Source organism: Panthera leo, chromosome C1 (genome assembly GCF_018350215.1).
Source record: "Panthera leo isolate Ple1 chromosome C1, P.leo_Ple1_pat1.1, whole genome shotgun sequence".
NCBI lineage: Eukaryota > Metazoa > Chordata > Mammalia > Carnivora > Felidae > Panthera > Panthera leo.
The window spans coordinates 218,993,898-219,010,295 of NC_056686.1; the positions used below are offsets into that span (position 1 = coordinate 218,993,898).

At 55.3% G+C, this 16,398-nt stretch overlaps 1 protein-coding gene across 1 annotated transcript in view; it reads right to left on the minus strand.

The window, feature by feature from the left end:
• NDUFA10 (NADH:ubiquinone oxidoreductase subunit A10) overlaps positions 1-16,398 on the minus strand; it is a 51,711-nt gene that overhangs the window by 10,088 nt on the left and 25,225 nt on the right. Inside the window, exon 9 of the mRNA XM_042950754.1 lies at positions 14,810-14,918. Coding sequence (XP_042806688.1) covers positions 14,810-14,918 — 109 coding nt within the window. The remainder of the gene's footprint in view (positions 1-14,809; positions 14,919-16,398) is intronic.

The following is a 16,398-nucleotide window of genomic DNA, read 5'->3' on the forward strand; positions in this document are numbered from 1 at the left end:
AACAATTAAACGTCCGCACCTCTCCTCCCCAGCGTGTTCACGCGAACGGATGCTACGGCTCCTGGTCACCGCACGTCTGTCTTTATCAAAGGGAATCTCACAGGAGCGAGAGCACGCGGTGTTGGCATACTGGAGTGACTGACCGTCTCTGTTCTGAAACATGGGTCACTTGGTGCTGCGGTGAAGACAACTTGAGACAGTGGACAGATAAAAGCAGGAGAGGAAGCAGAAGACCGTTGTCCTAGCAACTGTCTTGGACACAATCGGATGGGTGGAGGGAGCGCCGTATCTTAACGGCATCTGGCCTCCCTAAATTGAAAAGACACTGAATCGGTAAAGTGGAAACCAATTCACAGCTTGTCTGCCCTAAGGAAGGGCTGCACGGAAATAAAAAGTGACCCAATACAGTGTCTGAAAAATGACTTTCAAAAGTTAGCAGGCTGCTACGCACACATCAGCACCCCCGAGCAGGCCCCGGCCGTTCCAAGTACCGAAGGGGGCCGGGCGAACAGAAAGAGCATGGATGGATAATCTCAGACTCCAGGCACGCGTGCCCCTCTGCAAACATCACTTCGGGAGAAACTGGAGACAGGCAGTCACCCGGAGTGTGGCAGGCACCCGAAAGGACCCGGACCCCAGCCAGCGACAGAGCTGAGCAAACACCGAGGTCACAGGATCAACAAAACCAGACGAAAACTAAAAAATCCTATTCCTGTGAGATCTCAGGTCTGTCTTCACTAGTCCGCACCCCCAGGTCACGACACAGCTAAGCCGGAAATGCTCACGCACACGCGCCTGCACGCCGGCCACCCCGGCGGCCCCCGTGTGGCTGCTGTGCCCGAAGGGCTGGCTGACGGGACGCGGCCCCAGTGCGTCCTCCGGGAACCTCCACCCCCAATCGCAGATAACCTCTGTGCCAGGCGGTTCGTTTACAAATGGGAATAACGACAACGGTGCCTTCCTGCGGCAGCAGCACGGGGCCTCGCCCACAGCTCACAACTGGCCGGCCTCGTACTGCAGCCTCCCCGTCAGCCCTGCCTCTCAGCTCTCACCCCTGCCCCGGGACCCTCCAGCCTGCACCCCAGCCGTCCCCTCAGAGCCCCTCTCCTTCTCACTGCCGACCACCAGGAGGGCGCCAAGGCCCTCGGAGGATCTGGGCCCTGCTGCGTACCCGCTGTCTGCCAACAGAAGGCCCTCGCCAGCCCGGACGGCGTCTTCCGAACCATCACCCCAGACTTCCGCCCTTGACGCCCTTCCTTAGGAGGGTGCCACCGGAGCTGATCTCTGAGCCCCGCCTTTCCCTAAAGGTGAGTCTAAAACTCAGCTCAGAGGCTTTTTTGTAGACAGTAATCCCAAGTGAAGCCCGCGGTTCAGCATAAAGGACTGACGAAAGTCCGTTCTACCTCTTCTTGTCCTCGCCTGAAGCTGGACGGAGCCTGTCGGGCCCCGTGCCCCCCACAGGCAGGTCCTCTACTGGGCCAGCGGCCCACCGGCAGGGGTCTCTGGCGCGACAAGAGCCTCACCCACCAGATCTCACGAAGTGGTGTCCACTCCCGCTCAGGGCGACCGCTCCCGCAGGCGCTGGGGCCCGCCTGCGCACTGTGCCCACGGCCCTGAGGGCGGCCACACCTGCTCGGCGGGCCGGCGACCCCTTCTGCACCCCTGCAGTCTCTGCCCACCTGCTGCGCCCACCCTCCCGTACCTTCTCCCTCACTTCCTGCTGGCTCTTGCCCTTGTGCTACAAAAACACTGAGATCTCGGCCTTTCGAGATAGAACAAAATACGGGAAAGCCCGCTGCCACCGCTCTGCCCAAACTCTCGGTCGAGGGCCAGCAGCCCGCACCACCCCGACCTTCCCACAGCACCGACACAGGCGCCGTGCCCTCGGCCGCGGGGGCCGGGCCGGCTCCGGGGGCTCCTCCGCCTCACCAGCCCTCCTCCCCCGCCCCTCCTCCCGCGGCGGCTCCTGCTGGCCCAGGCCCCGGGCCCACACGCTGCGGGGAAGGGGCAGCTCCTCCGGGGGCCGTGGTACTTCCCCTGCCCCCCACCCTCCGAGGGGAACGGGTCATTACTTCAAACGGCCACGCCCACGGTACTTGTCGCTGCAACTGCAGACTGCGACCAAACGTTGTGAAAACAGAAAGCGTGAGCCTGAAAAGGAGAACGGGGCTGAAAAGCTTTGGCTGAGTGGCCAGAACACGGCGTGGGAGCAGGTACAGGAGCTCGGTGGGGGCGAACCCTGTGCCCCCACTGTGCCCCCAGTGGTCCTCACGCTTTACAAAGCTGGGCGGACGTGCTTCCACGAGCGTCCCCTAGGATGGCTGACCGACAGGCAGTTACACGAGAGCGCCACTCCAGCATGCAGAGGGGACAGGCGTCCTCGGTGTCCAGCTGGTCCTGGAAAGTTCTCTAGTGAGACGCCTTTTCTGGGTTCACTCAGTTAACACAGGATCCATCAGTAAGTGTGCCCGAGGCCCCACAATGAAGCCCGCTGTCAAAACAAGCAGCTGTGTGTCCTACAAACGCCCAGCTGGCACGTCGCCGCCAATCCGCTTCAGAGCACGAGTCCTAGTGTCGCCTCTACCTGCACCCGGCACCACACCCACGACACGGCTCGAAGACACGAAACGCAGGGAGACAAACACCACGCCCAGCGCCTGCCCCCGCGGTCACGGCCCTCCCTTGACCACTCTCCCGCACTTGAACCCTTCAACAACAGCGTCTTTCCTTGTAAAGCTGTAGCGGGAAAGGGGCCCTCGGGTAAGGGCACGGGAGCCAGGCCCCACCACGTCTCACCCAGACTCCTCCAACACCCCCCTTCCCTGCCCCCACTCGAGGGCCAGCGCATCAAGCGGAGCGATCCTTCCCGCGCGTGATACAGACGCGATCGCCCTCAAAACACCGTGCTGGCTTCCGTCTCACCAACACATCAGGCCAGTCTTCACAGCACGGCCTCCAGCCCCCCCGACCCTGCCCTGCTACCTTCCCACCTCGCCTCCAGCTCCGCCTGCCGCCCCACCGGCTCCGCTTCACGGGCGGGGGCTCCGTGCCCAGCCTGCAGGCGCAGGGGTCACCTGCCCGTGCGGGCGCCCTCTCTCAGAGCCGCTCCCACCGGAGACAGCTTCATCTCTGCCCCGCGGCACTCAGACGCCCTGCTACATACGTGCTTATCGTCTGTCCCGCCTTCCCCCAACCAGGATGCAGGCTCCTTGCGAGCAAGCTCTTGTTCTAGTCCCAGATGTGGCCCCGACGCTTACAACAGTGCCCGGCACGATAAACATTTGCCGAGGGGTGAGTGAGCGAGTGTAAAATGATGACGGTTTGGGGGGAGGGACGGCAGCCAGCGTCAGGGGTAAGCCATCATTGCTCACAGTATCTTCGTGCTCCCGAGATGCCCGAGCGCACCCTCTGCCTGGGATTCTCGGATGATAACATTAGACGGAGGTCCTTCACCAGCCAGGTCTCCCTTCTACGCCCTGCGGGTCGGGCACTGAACGAGTCCTGTCCTGGGGGTTCACCAGGCAAACACCTGTTGAGCACAGAGAGACACGGAGCTTCCGACTCAGACGCCCCGGAGCACGGACACGGGAAGCACCGGCACCAAAGCCGGCGTTCAGATCCCGTGGGAACCCAGCGGCTTTCCATCTCCAGCAAGGCAACAGCCCCAACGCCAGGAGAAAGCTCTTGATGTGAAACCTCTGGAAATGCTTTAAATGCACTGCTGAGCTCCGCAAGCAACAACAGGGGCTGAAAGCGAAGAGCAGACCGGAAGGCAGGATGGCAGGCTGTGGCCTCCTTGCCCCGGGGACATTTGGAGAGCCGCCCAGAGACAACAGGCAGGGCCGCGGGGCCGTGTGGGAAGGGGATTCTTGACGGACGCGCAGCACAGCTCCCGGGCGGCCACGGTCGGTCCTCACTCTGGCGTGGGAGCCCGGAGTCCCCGCACAGTCCCGGCTGCCCCGAGGAACGGAATGTTCGGGGCATACTCACACCAGAAGAGTAGCTGTTGCTTATCTGGATTCAGACTGAAGTGGGCATCTTGTATTTAGGAGGGACTCTCACTGAACGCCCACGGATATATGCCCACAGAGCATGAACTTCGCGTCCAAAGTCTCCAAACACAGAAGGGAATAAGCCACCAAGGGTCAGAATCAGAGGACACGAGAAATGACCAAGTCTGACGCTCTTCCAGACCTGACGTTACCACGTGCAGAATACAAGGAACTATGTATTTGAGACGCTTCAAGAAAGAGAAGCCAATGAAACCATAAGCAAGAAATAACATCCTGTCAATGAGATCAGAAAGCGCTGGCAGAAGCAAAAAGAGACTTAAACAGAGACCCAGAACAGCAAAGACAGAAAGAGAAGAAGGACCCTCAGAGGGAGAGGGGACCACGGCACTTAACTAAAAACAAAAGGTCGGCGCCCAGCTCCTGCTTCCAATAACCTCCTACCACAAGCCCCAGCAAGTTCAGGGTCTGGCGTGAAATACGCACAGCGTGTACTGGGGCTGCGACGCGCAGAGCTCGGCCCTCCTCCGGCTCCTCACGTCTCTACAAGCACAGGGCACACACTTTGCGAGGTCCTCACGAAACCAGGACTGTGACCTTGGTAACTTCATCACCTTTACTACCTGAATCAGAATCACACAAACTTGTCATGCCGTCGAGGCACTTTGGCTGAAACACATTTTCAACACTGAAACTAGTTTTCCCTGGAAAATGAGAAACTGGCCGGCAGGGTGGTGGGCTTCTGAGGGTCCTCCCGCAATGGCCCCCACCCCAGCAACTCACGTGTCCCAGGACATACGTGGCCACAGGACGCCCCCGGCTCTGACACCAAGCAATTCCTCCTCTTGAAGGAAACAATTCTCATGCGTCCCCACCCTGCTGTCCTCCAGGCAGCAGACCACGCGGTGCCTCGGGTGTCCCGGGGAGGACCGGCCTCACCTGCTGCTCCCTCAGGCATTTCTAGAAAGCAGTTCTGCAGCCTGGCCAGGGACCCCTCCTGGAACCACAAATCTCTCCAGTCCTACAACAGCTGCGGGAGAAATCAGCAGCAGGGGCTTTGCCGCTCCTCCCCAGCGGCCCCGCCACGTGCTGTCCAAGGGACACCTGGTAAGAACTGATGCCCATGTCTTCAACGTCCAGACGAAGTACTCTGCCAACGAGGACAACAGTTACCGGTATTTACGTTCTATCTAAATTCAATCCGTCACTGTTTTGTGTTTTGTTTTTTTAAGTAGGCTCACACCCAGTGTGGAAGCCCAACACGGGGCTTGAACTCGTGACCCTGAGATCAAGACCTGAACTGAGATCAAGAGTCGGACTCTTAACCGACTGAGCCCCCCAGGTGCCCAAACTGATCACTGCTTTAATATCAAGCAACTGAATTTCCTTCAAAAACATCAGGATCCCTCTAAATGTTCACACGATTCCTACTCAGTGGACAGATGTAAAGTGTGCGGTGTGCACGGAGACTGTAGAAAGGGAGCGTGCGCATCTGCGTGGCCTCGGCTAGGGGCTCAAGGCCAACACCAGCAGGGAGGAGGCAGGTTTACGATCCGTGAAGGGATGGAACCGGTGCTTCGCCTCTGCAGGCTCTCTCCCCCAGAACATAAACACCGGCTCACCCTGAGAAAAAAGGCAGACACACTCCAAGTGAGGGACGCCCCACCCAGCACCTGACCGGTCCTCCTCAGAACCGTCACAAGGACTAACGGAGATCTGACCCACCGTCACGGCCAAACGGAGCTTTTGGAGACGTGGCAACTTACTGTCACACGGTGTCCTGGATGGGATCCTGGAACAGGAACATGGCATTAGGGAAGAAGTGAGGAAATCGAGGAAGGTATGGAGGTACGAGTGCTGGCTGACGCACCGTGACAACACGCCTCGCGAACATGACGTTAGCACGGGAAGCTGGGGGCGGGTGCGTGAGAACTCCCCCGCGCCTTCACGATGTTTCTGTAAATCTAAAACTGTTCTAAAAAATGGAGTTATTTTTTAAAATGCTTAAAACTTTAAAAATCAATTAAAACGTCCAGCATTTCTCAACATTTAATTAGTATCGTAAGTCTGGGGCTCCTGGGCAGCTCAGTCGGTTAAGCGTCTGACTTTGGCTCAGATCATGATCTCACGGTTTGTGGGTTCGAGCCCCGCGTCAGGCTCTGTGCTGACAGCTCAGAGCCTGGAACGTGCTTCAGATTCTGTGTGTCCCTCTCTCTCTGTCCCTCCCCTGCCCACGCTCTGTCTCTTTCTCTCTCTCTCTCAAAATAAACATTAAAAAAACCCATTAAAACTGTAAGTCCAATATAGTAGATTCTCTTAATACTCACAGATTAAATAACACGCAAAACACAGTAACAATAAAAAACTGCCAGATACCGCCACCATGTCTCTGGTTAAAATGGCTGTCACATCCAGCTCCCGGTGGACCAGTGAGGACAACATGCCCCTCCTGAGCCACCAGGAGAGACAGGCAACATGAGGGAAACACCTGAGCGAAGGCACCGAGGTGGGGAGGCTCCAGGTCCCAGGGAAGAAAGGGGAAAAGGCGAGTTGCCTGGTCTCCACACGCCTCCCTGCCAGGGCTCGCCTGCTCTCAAAGGCGGTTGCTGGGAAGCTGAGGGCACCATGGGAGGGGACGGTGGGCACAGTACGGTGGGTCAGGACCCACCAGAGCAAGGGCCCCACTGAACGCACTCCCGTCGGTAAGGGCAAAGGGGGAACACGGCAGACCCTCACAAGCCCAAGCGCAGCACCCACGGGCGGTTTCTCAATGGACTCGGGGACCCGGCCCTACTTTAGGTGCCAGGGGACAGCACCTACGTCCTCTCCAGAGTAAGGTAACACCACCAGAGCTTTGAGCTATCTTTGATGGCTGGAACGTAAAGAAAAAACGAGGCACACCAAAAATAAGACTAAACGACCAAAAATGAAAGGACGGGGAGAACCAGGCAGTGTAGACAGATCTAAAACAGGAAAACGAAGGGACGGAGAGAACCAGGCAGCGTAGACAGATCTAAAACAGGAAAACGAAGGGACGGAGAGAACCAGGCAGTGTAGACAGATCTAAAACAGGTGCAGGTAGTGCAGTTACCTGGTCTGTTCAAGAAATCAGATGACAAAATGATTTCAGCAAATAGCTTGAAATTAAAAAAATGGCAATTCTAGAGTCAAGAAGGACTACGATTAAAATTAAAAACACAAACAGGAAATGCAGGTTGAGAGGCAGGCTGGGAAGAGCTGAAAAGGCTAGTAACTGGGGGACGGACAAGAAGAACACACCCAGGCTCCGAGAGAAAACAGGGTGCGGAAAACAGAGAAGAGTGCGAGGGCACGGAACGTGCGGAAAAGGCCCACGGGGCTAACTGGGGCCCCAGAAGGGGGCAGACAGGGAGTGGGGCACAGGCCACACCGAGGACGCACCAGCAGACCTTTTCCAGACAATGTTAGGAACCTCGAGCCAAGCAGAGACCAAAGTGGAGATGTGCGTGGCGGGGGCACCGGCAGGGGCCGGGGACGTCAGTGGTGACGGTGGCGGACAGGCACGGCAGGACACCGGTCACACACAATGGTCAGCTCGGGAAGCACAGAGACCGAAGCCGTGAGAGCCCAGCTTCCTTGCTCCGTGAGGACCTACGAGTGGGGGGCGAAGAGGACGGATCCCGCGGGGCTGCTATGGGCCCAGAGTCGCCGGCACCCGGCACGGGAGGAGAGTGAAGCACAGGCATGCGGGCGAACACGGGGGTCCCGGGAGCCCCCCGGCCTGTGTCCCCTGTGGCACAGCCAAGTAAGTGAGTGCACAGGGACAGGAGAAAGCACTCGCACACAGCGGAGCGCTAACCAGCACTGGAGGAAGAGCGACAGCATTAGCAGGTGACCATTTGGCAACCGTCGTGTTAGTAACTGAGCCACGGAAATCGGCGGATGTTAGAGCCACCGGGTGAGAGTCTGATGACGAAATGGACGTTTAAGAAGCTTCAAAGTACTTTCCCGGAAAACATTTATATAAGTTACAGGGAGTAAGAGACTGACAGTGAACACATCATCTCCGCCAAGTCATCAAAGTCGACGTACGTGGGGAGGGGGCCCACGGGAACTGCGCCGTCTGAGAAGACGTGACGAATCCCGGGACGTCCCTACGAGAAGGCACACAACTGAAACCTGGTTCCGGGGAAACCAAACGGAGGGCCGTGCAAAAACCGCCTGTCCCGTCCCCTCAAAAAGTGTGCCAGAAAGCCTGAGGAACGGATCCGATCCACGCCCTAATCACATGCAGGCCATGAGCCTGCGCCGGGTCTTTCCGCCCGCAAGAGCATCGCTCTCAGAGGCACAACGGTTACCCTCAAAGGGGTCTCTGGGTCAGAGGCGGAAAGACGCGAGCGCTCACCTCCCGGTGTGGAGAGCGGCACGCTGGTTGTGAAGGAGCACGTCCTCGTTTGCAAGAATTACACGCCAAAGCCACGGTTCTGTCCTTACAGCAGATTCCTGGGCCGCGCCCCCAGAAGCCCCGTCCAGTAGGCCCGGCGTGGGGCCCGAGAACCTGCATTCCTAAGGAGAGCCAGCGATGCTGGTGCAGGGACCACACCGGAAATCTCTGCGCGAAGCGTTTGCAGCCAAGACGCCGTCGTGTGGAGCACGGGCACTGGTTCAGCGCGAGTTAGTTTTCTATTCCTGCTATTTCTGGAAGTTCAACACATCCCGAAATGAAAGGGGAGATAAAACGAAGATCATAAAGACCATTTTAAACTCAGCGAGAGGATTTTCTGTCAGCCGCGACTCTTCAGGCAGGACAAGGACACGGAGCGAGAGCACGGAGAGCGGGGCCCTGGGCAGACCCGCGGGAGCGCCGGCCACAGAAAGCGGAGACCGGAGCGTCGCGGGGGCTGACGGCGCACCGACGAGCGGGCAGTCGGACAGAGGATGACAGCGGCACGAGAGCCAAGGGCCGGGCGAAGGGAGGAAAAGCCCCGGGGCCCCCGTCCCGGCCTAGAGGTCTAGTTCACCGTGGACCCCACTGAGTCAAGGACACATACTTCGCCACCAGGCTGGCTACTAACAACTAAGAGAATGAGAGCCAGGAAGCAAACAGAGGGAGGAAATGGAATGAAAACAAACAAAACCCTGAATCCGAAAGAAGGCAAGAAAGGAAAAAAATCAAAAGCAGGTAAGAAACACACAAAACCCCAAGGGAGAGGCGCCCCTCAGACACGGCAGCGGCACGAGACGCGAGCGGGTACACCTTCTGCGCACGGACCGCACGGGCTGAAGCACACGCGTTTCCAGGTGCGCGGCGCCATCGTGGGTCCGCACAGAGAGCGACAAGCACACAACACGGGGGACGTGTGACGACACAGGCTCGGAGCGCGTGAGACACAACCCCAGGCCCGACAGATGTGACGCCTCGCCAACAGGGGCACACTTCCACGCACCTCGCACGGCACACCAGCACGGAGGACGGCGACGCGAGTCCTGCCGTGACACGCGTCACCGCGGGATGCCAGCGGGATGCCGCGCACAGCACGGGGAAGGGGCACTCTCCTCCGGGACTGCAAAACGTGACCAGATTGACCAAATGCTGAGCTGAAAAGTGAGTCTCAGTCACATCCAAGGATCGGAATGATAAAAAGTATGTTTCGGATTACAGTGGAATTAAGCCAGAAATCAGGAACAAAAAGATAGTCAGAAAGATCCCAACTGCTTTTAAATGATCCAGTAGAACTCAAATGAGTTACTGGTGTACACAGAAGTCAGATTAAAATCAGAAAACATTCTGAGTTAATGACAGGGAAAACCCAACACAGAGACTTAAGAGCTCAAATTAAGCCAGGTCTGGGGGGCAGCGTGTCCAGCCTTCCACATACCTGTTCAAGAGCAAGACAGGCTGAAAAATCAATGACCCATCTGTTCATCATAAAAAGTTTGAGAGACAGCAAATAAAAGAGAAAAAGATCGGCGAACCAAACTGTATAACGGACGATACCAAACAAACCGTTCCTTGGATGCTGAGCTCCTTCCAAGAGCGAAGGGGGAGAGAGACACCAGGACTGGCCACAGGGCTGAGGACGGGGATGGCGGTCACCCTCCAGCCCACTCGAGTTGAAAGCATAAAAGAGAACATTGTAAACAACTTCACACCAAGAAATTAGGAAATCTAAATGAAATGGGGGCCAATTCTGTGATAAATACAACTTCCAAAACCGAACCCAAGAAGGGACAAGATGCTGAATATTCCGTGTCAATCAAAGCAACTGAAGCCAAAATCGGGAATTTTCCAACAGAGCCCCACCAGTCAACCCATGCACATGCTAGAGGAAGCCGTGACGTGCCCCTTCTGCAAACTCTTGCAGAGAACAAAAAATGAAGGTGCCGCCTCAACTCCGTGTCATGTGTCAGTGTGACCCCGACAACACCTGAGGACGATCATCACAAGAAAACTACGATCTCTCAGGAACACAGGTACAAAAGTCCTAAATCAAGTACGTGAGTTGGGTTCAGCTCCAGATGAAGAGGTTAATGCACACAAAAGGGGGACTGATTCCCCCAGACCGAGATCTGTGTCCCTCTAGAAAATCAACTGGTAAGATTGAGCTCATGAACAAAAAAAGGAGAAAAGCATCGTCTGGGGCAGACACAGGTGATCAGACTCGACACCCACACAGGACGGAAATTCAACTACTAGTCAAATGGAACTTCCTTCAGTTCCTAAGGGAGAATATCTACCGCTAACCCACAGCAGCATAACCCCTACTGGTGAATTACTGATGTCAGAAACATCAGCCACTGTCACAGCGCCTACTTGCCCATGAACCAGAGATCCAGCCAGCCCATCAAGGCAAGGGGAAACAGGTGGCATAAAGGTTAGAAAGAAGTGACACTGCCGTTACCTGCTGGCATGCGTTTTCCTTTTTCTTTCCCCACGCTGGGACTTTTAAGTGTTGCCCACAACTGTCATTACAAAGGCTGGGGCCGCGGGTCAACCGGAAGCCTCCTTGCTTTGAGCAGCGTCTCACCACAGTGGTGAGCAAAGCCACTCCGGGGTCCCATCCACCGCAAGGACACCCCCCGCCCCATCCATGGCGCGGCAGAGGGGTCCGCCCATGCTCCACAGCGGGGCACTGCCTGGCCCGCTCCTCACACGGGATGACGAGAGTCTCGTGTGTTCTGGATGCCAGTCCCGCTTTGCTGGGATAATCCAGCTGTTTCTCACTTACACAAAGAAACGTACATAAAGCTACACTTTACTGTTTATTTTTATTTTTTAAGAGAGAGAGAAAGCGTGAACGCAAGTGCTAAAGGAGCAGAGGGAGAATCTTATGCAGGCTCCACGCTCACGACCGTGACATCATGACCTGAGCCTAAATCAAGAGACGGACGCTCGACCGACGGAGCCACCCAGGCGCCCCAAAGCTACACTTTATTAACGGACGTGTATCAGCAGAAAAATTCCTACAGGCACTACCAATCCCCACTTGGGAGAATAACTAATGGAATAAAACACACACTCACGTACACTCCGTGAAAACGGTGACGCAGTTTGGTTTTCTGCTGCCCCCTCAACCCCCTGACCTCACTCTCTTCCTCCACGTGTGCTCACCACCCGTGAGCTAGCTCCGCGACTCCAAACGCCAACCACACGCTGACCACCCCGAAACGGGTACTTACAAGTCCTGCTTTCCTGCAAACTGCAAACTCACCGCACGTAACCGATTCAGCATCTCTTCATGGGGATCGTAAGCATCTCCAACACCCCCAACGACAAATCCTTCATCCTTCACGGAAACCTGTGTCTCTGTTTTGCCAACATCCGCCAGTTGCAACTCAAGTCCTAGTTCCCTAGTCCTAGTCCTAGTGAGTCCCTAGTCCTAGCGAGGCCACCGCCTAGCAAACAGCTTACTTCTCTCTCTCTTTCCGATACAAAATTTCAACAGACTGTTGGTTCTACCCATAATAATGGCCACTTTTTGAAACCCGTGCGAGGACCACCCTGGTCTGAGCTAATGCTACCTCTCCGTCTATCTTCCTATTAAGTTTCCTAACTAGCCTCATTGCTTCCATCCATACCCCTACTCAATCTACTCTCAAATCCGACACCACCATGTTCCCATTACAAAATATGCAATTTTCCTCCTGCACCTTCTTCCACGGGCCCAGGAGGCCTCTCTTTGGCCTCCCCCGTCTCTTTACCACTTCCCCCTCCCTGCCCCTGCTCTAGCCTCGGCACCGTGCTGGAAGCGCCGAGCCTCACCTCTGCATCTGCCCGTCTCCCCTCCCGGGCCTTTCCCCCAGCACCCACCCCTGCTCCTCTCACCTCCTGCAGCTCTCCGCTCCCAGGCCACCTTCTCAGTGTGCCTCTGGGAGCAAGACCCAGGCTTTCCAAATCCAGCCCCCACCTGGCAAGGCTCTGCCCTGCCCTCTTCTGGGAACTCAGGTTTCTACGCAGCACCTGCCACCATTTAACAAACTCTCAGTTTTACTTTCTAGGTCCTTCCACCCTGACGTCAGCTCCACGAGGGCAGGGGCTCTTGCCCATCCTGTGCACCGCGATGGTCCCCCGCACATACCCGGAAAGCACGCGGCGGACTGGATAACTGAACCAATGACCAAAGGCAGCGAACGTGCGGGAGGACGACGTGAAAATGCCTGACGCCTATGGAACGTTAAGCCAGCAGAGTGCGGCACAGCCACGCAGCTCACCGGAGGCCCCTGCCCTGCTCCAGCCACAGCTGTGTGCCCAATCTATTGCTTACACTTAGAAAAACTGAATGCCCTTTGTCACAGTAAGTTTAAAGAGGAAACTGTATCGGTAATTCAAGTGGAAAGCCAGTACCACCCACCATAAACGAGAGAGCACAACAAGAAACTATAAAAAAGGGCTTATTGCTAAATTCTACCCACATATCAGTGACTGCAAAATCTCTGAGCCTGCGGCCCATTGCTTTCTTGTTTAAAAGTGAGGTCATCAAGGGGCAGCTGGGTGGCTCAGGCGATTAAGTGTCCGACTCCGGCTCAGGTCACGATCTCCCGGTTTGTGAGTTCGAGCCCCACGTCGGGCTCTGTGCCGACAGCTCAGAGCCTGGAGCTGCTTCCGAGTCTGTGTCCTCTCTCTCTCTGCCCTAACCCCACCAGCGCTTTGTTTCTCTCTCAAAAATAAAATTAAAATGTTAAAAAAAAAATGTTTAAAGTGAGGTCATCAAAAGTAACAGAAATGTTACAGACATGTTATCAGTAATCAACACGCTCACACAATCAGATGAATTTTTTTAAAAATTTAAAAGAGCAAAAATTTCTCACTAGATAACTTAATACCCATCTGGTTTTAAATTTCCTGTGCGTGCACCCCCTTCAAGCCCACAGCGCCAGTGGTATGGACCAGCACACGACACCCGGGAGACGGTGGACACCCTTGGGGCTCCAGTGGGGGACGAGGCTCCCTGGAAGCCAGAGGGAGCGTGTCCCAGGGTCTGGCGGGGTCCCAGGCAAGGGGAGCCAGGGCGGGGCCGGAGGGGCGGGGCCGGAGGTGGCGGGGCCAGGTTTTGCATGCACACCTGCAGCTCTGGCAACAGGGGAGAGGACCCAGGGAGATAGAGAGGAAGCCACGGTGCCAATCCGAGCACAGCGCCGGCTGCCTGGAAGGTGGGAGTCGTGAGGACACAGAACAAAAGGAGGCCGCCTGTGCCCTGGGCTCCGCAGGACCTGGAGAGCCATCAGCTGCAGAGCGGAGCCACCAGCAAGCACAGGCTCTCCCACCTGTGCAAGAGCCACGACAGAGGCAGCAGGGAGGAGCCAGCCCGGCCCCCACGGCCCCCACAGCCCCCCAGAGCTACACGCACTTAGGTGCTACGACACTCAGAAGAGACGTGCAAACGTACTAAGCGTGGGCACTGCTGAGTGACAGCTGCGTGGGTTTACTGCGTACTTCCCCAAATCTCGACGCTGAATCAACTCACTTTCAAAACAACCAAAAGTACTTAAAGAAAATGCCGAGTATCCCAAGTAAGACAGTGAGCAATGGGATATACTCGGACACCCGATCGGTGCGTCAAGCAATGCGCTAGCATTCTAGAGATGCAGAAATACCTAAGATTTCAACCGAGCTAAATGCTGGCTGCTTAGCCTGAAGAGCTAATTTGAATACAATCATTTCACACATTTGCCAATAACAAACCCAGTGACAGTGGGTATAGACGCAATCCTGCTCTTATTCTCGATCCGACGTCAGGATCCCCAGGGGAGGCTCCCCTCACCCGCCGGCGTCTAGAACACAACTGGTTTAAGTGTCCTCTAGGTTCGTGGGATTTTGCCAATGATTCTCCAAACCGTTCTGAAAACAAGTGATTCACTACAAAGGTATGGAAAGCAGATAAGATCCAAAACCCAGTTGGAGCCCCCGAGCTCGGCCTCACGCCCGCCCCGCGGGCCTCCTGCACAAACACGCCTTCGTCCTCCACGGACACGTGTCCCGTGAGGAGTGAGGCAGCACCCCAAGGGAAATCTGACTCTGGAGAAACGTAGACAAGGGCTAAAGAGGAGACAACGTTTCCACATCAAGAGAAATTGCTGCCCAGGAAGGCCGCGTGCCACACGCACTCCCCAGGGTGGCTCACTGCCCACGGCCAGGGCCGTCCAAGAAGCTTCACCGGCTTTGGACGGAGTGAGGAGGGGAGGAGAATTACTTCAAGGGAAGGGAAGCTCTTTCACTAAAACCAACACGCAAAAAAACCAACAAAAGCCACTCTCTGGAGAAGTGACCTTGGTACAGTCGTGGGGGCCCAGCAGCCAGCGCTCCTGGTTCAAAATCTCACCTCTGTGAATTTCTGGAAGATGCGGTCACTCTGGTGAGCTCCGATCGTGATTTCTGGGAGATAGATGGGAATGGTTGTGTAATTCAGCACCTCCAGCTTATTCTGAACCCTACAAAATAAGACAAACACAGATCACGCTAAACCGTAAAATAAAGACACAAGCCTTTTAAAATAAAGACACAAGGCTTTTCAAAACACCCAAGTTACAAAATTCACACGTGCAAATAAACGCCATCCATCCCAGCATTCCTCTGGGAGCCAACTTTCACCTCAGAGACCATGTGGTCTGTGTGCACCTGCTCTTCTGAAATGACCTTCAGAACCTGAGGGAGAGTCTTCCAAAAGGCTCAAAGGCCACAGAGGACGGCCTTTCGGGAATGGAGGAGGTGTGGGAGACACATAAAAGGAGCCACGGTGTGCTTTAGACACAGGAATGGCCCAAAGAAAAAAAAACTAAACCCAACGCCATCTGTAACAGGGCCGTGCAGTGTGCCCTTGTTAAAAGCGTGCACAATTCGTGAATCCCGAGGGAAAGGCGGCAAGGAAGTCCAGTTCCCCCAAATTCACCACGCAGCGTCCTCCTTCTCCGCCTGAGAGACTCCAGGAGAGCAAGGCCATGGGCAGGTCCGGAGCACATGGTGGGGAGCCACACGCAGGACGGCCAGGTGCACCCTTGCCTATAAAGGTCTAACGCTCCTTGTTTCACTATTTTATTTTGCGAAAATATTTACATTGTGTTGTAACTGCTTATTTCAAATTAAACTTAGTCTGAATATGACCACTGTCCTTGAAGGCGAAAAGCATTTTCAGGGCTTTTAGGAAGAAACACTTAAATAAAGTCTCCTTTCTGAAGGGCTCAAAACAAGGAAATAATTATTTTAAATGACCACTTTCCCATTAATGAGTTATAATGGCAAAAGATGTTTCTATCCGTAATGGCCCAAATGGAAGTTCTTCAAATGCATCTGGCCTTCAGCTACTTTGTGATAAAGAGTCCAGGCCCATGTAAACCCAAGGCCTAGGCACCCTGGCACCCGGGGCACACCGCCACCGCCAGAACAACCCAATTCGAACCCCGAGCCCAGCGCCCCCAGGCCCTCCCCTGTGGAGGACCACACACCCCGAGAACCCGCGGCAGGTTGGACGTGGACGGTGGGAAAAGGCAGCGCCTGAGTGTCACCAGTACAAACTGTGTCACTCAGACACGGACTAATAATGACCCAACGGCAAACATTACCCGAGGAGTCTTCCTAAGTGTATTTACGTGGACATCCACTGATCGTGTAAGTGGCCACAACAGACACGCTCGGAGGAGGAGAGCTATTTCTTACCTCTCCCAGGGAGCTGCTCACAGAACGTGTGGCCTTGTGAGCACGTGCAGATAACGCCCAAGTACACATCTCCTTATTTTTCACACAAGTGGAATTATTCTTACTTTTTATTTTACAAGGATAATTTTTAAAGTGACCTCATAATAAACAATTTACACTAAAAATGAAATTAGTATTTTTAAATGCTACCAGATATCAAGGTGGAGTTTGATTGGGTTTTCTCAGTAAGTTCCAAAAACCTGAAACATTCTGGAAACC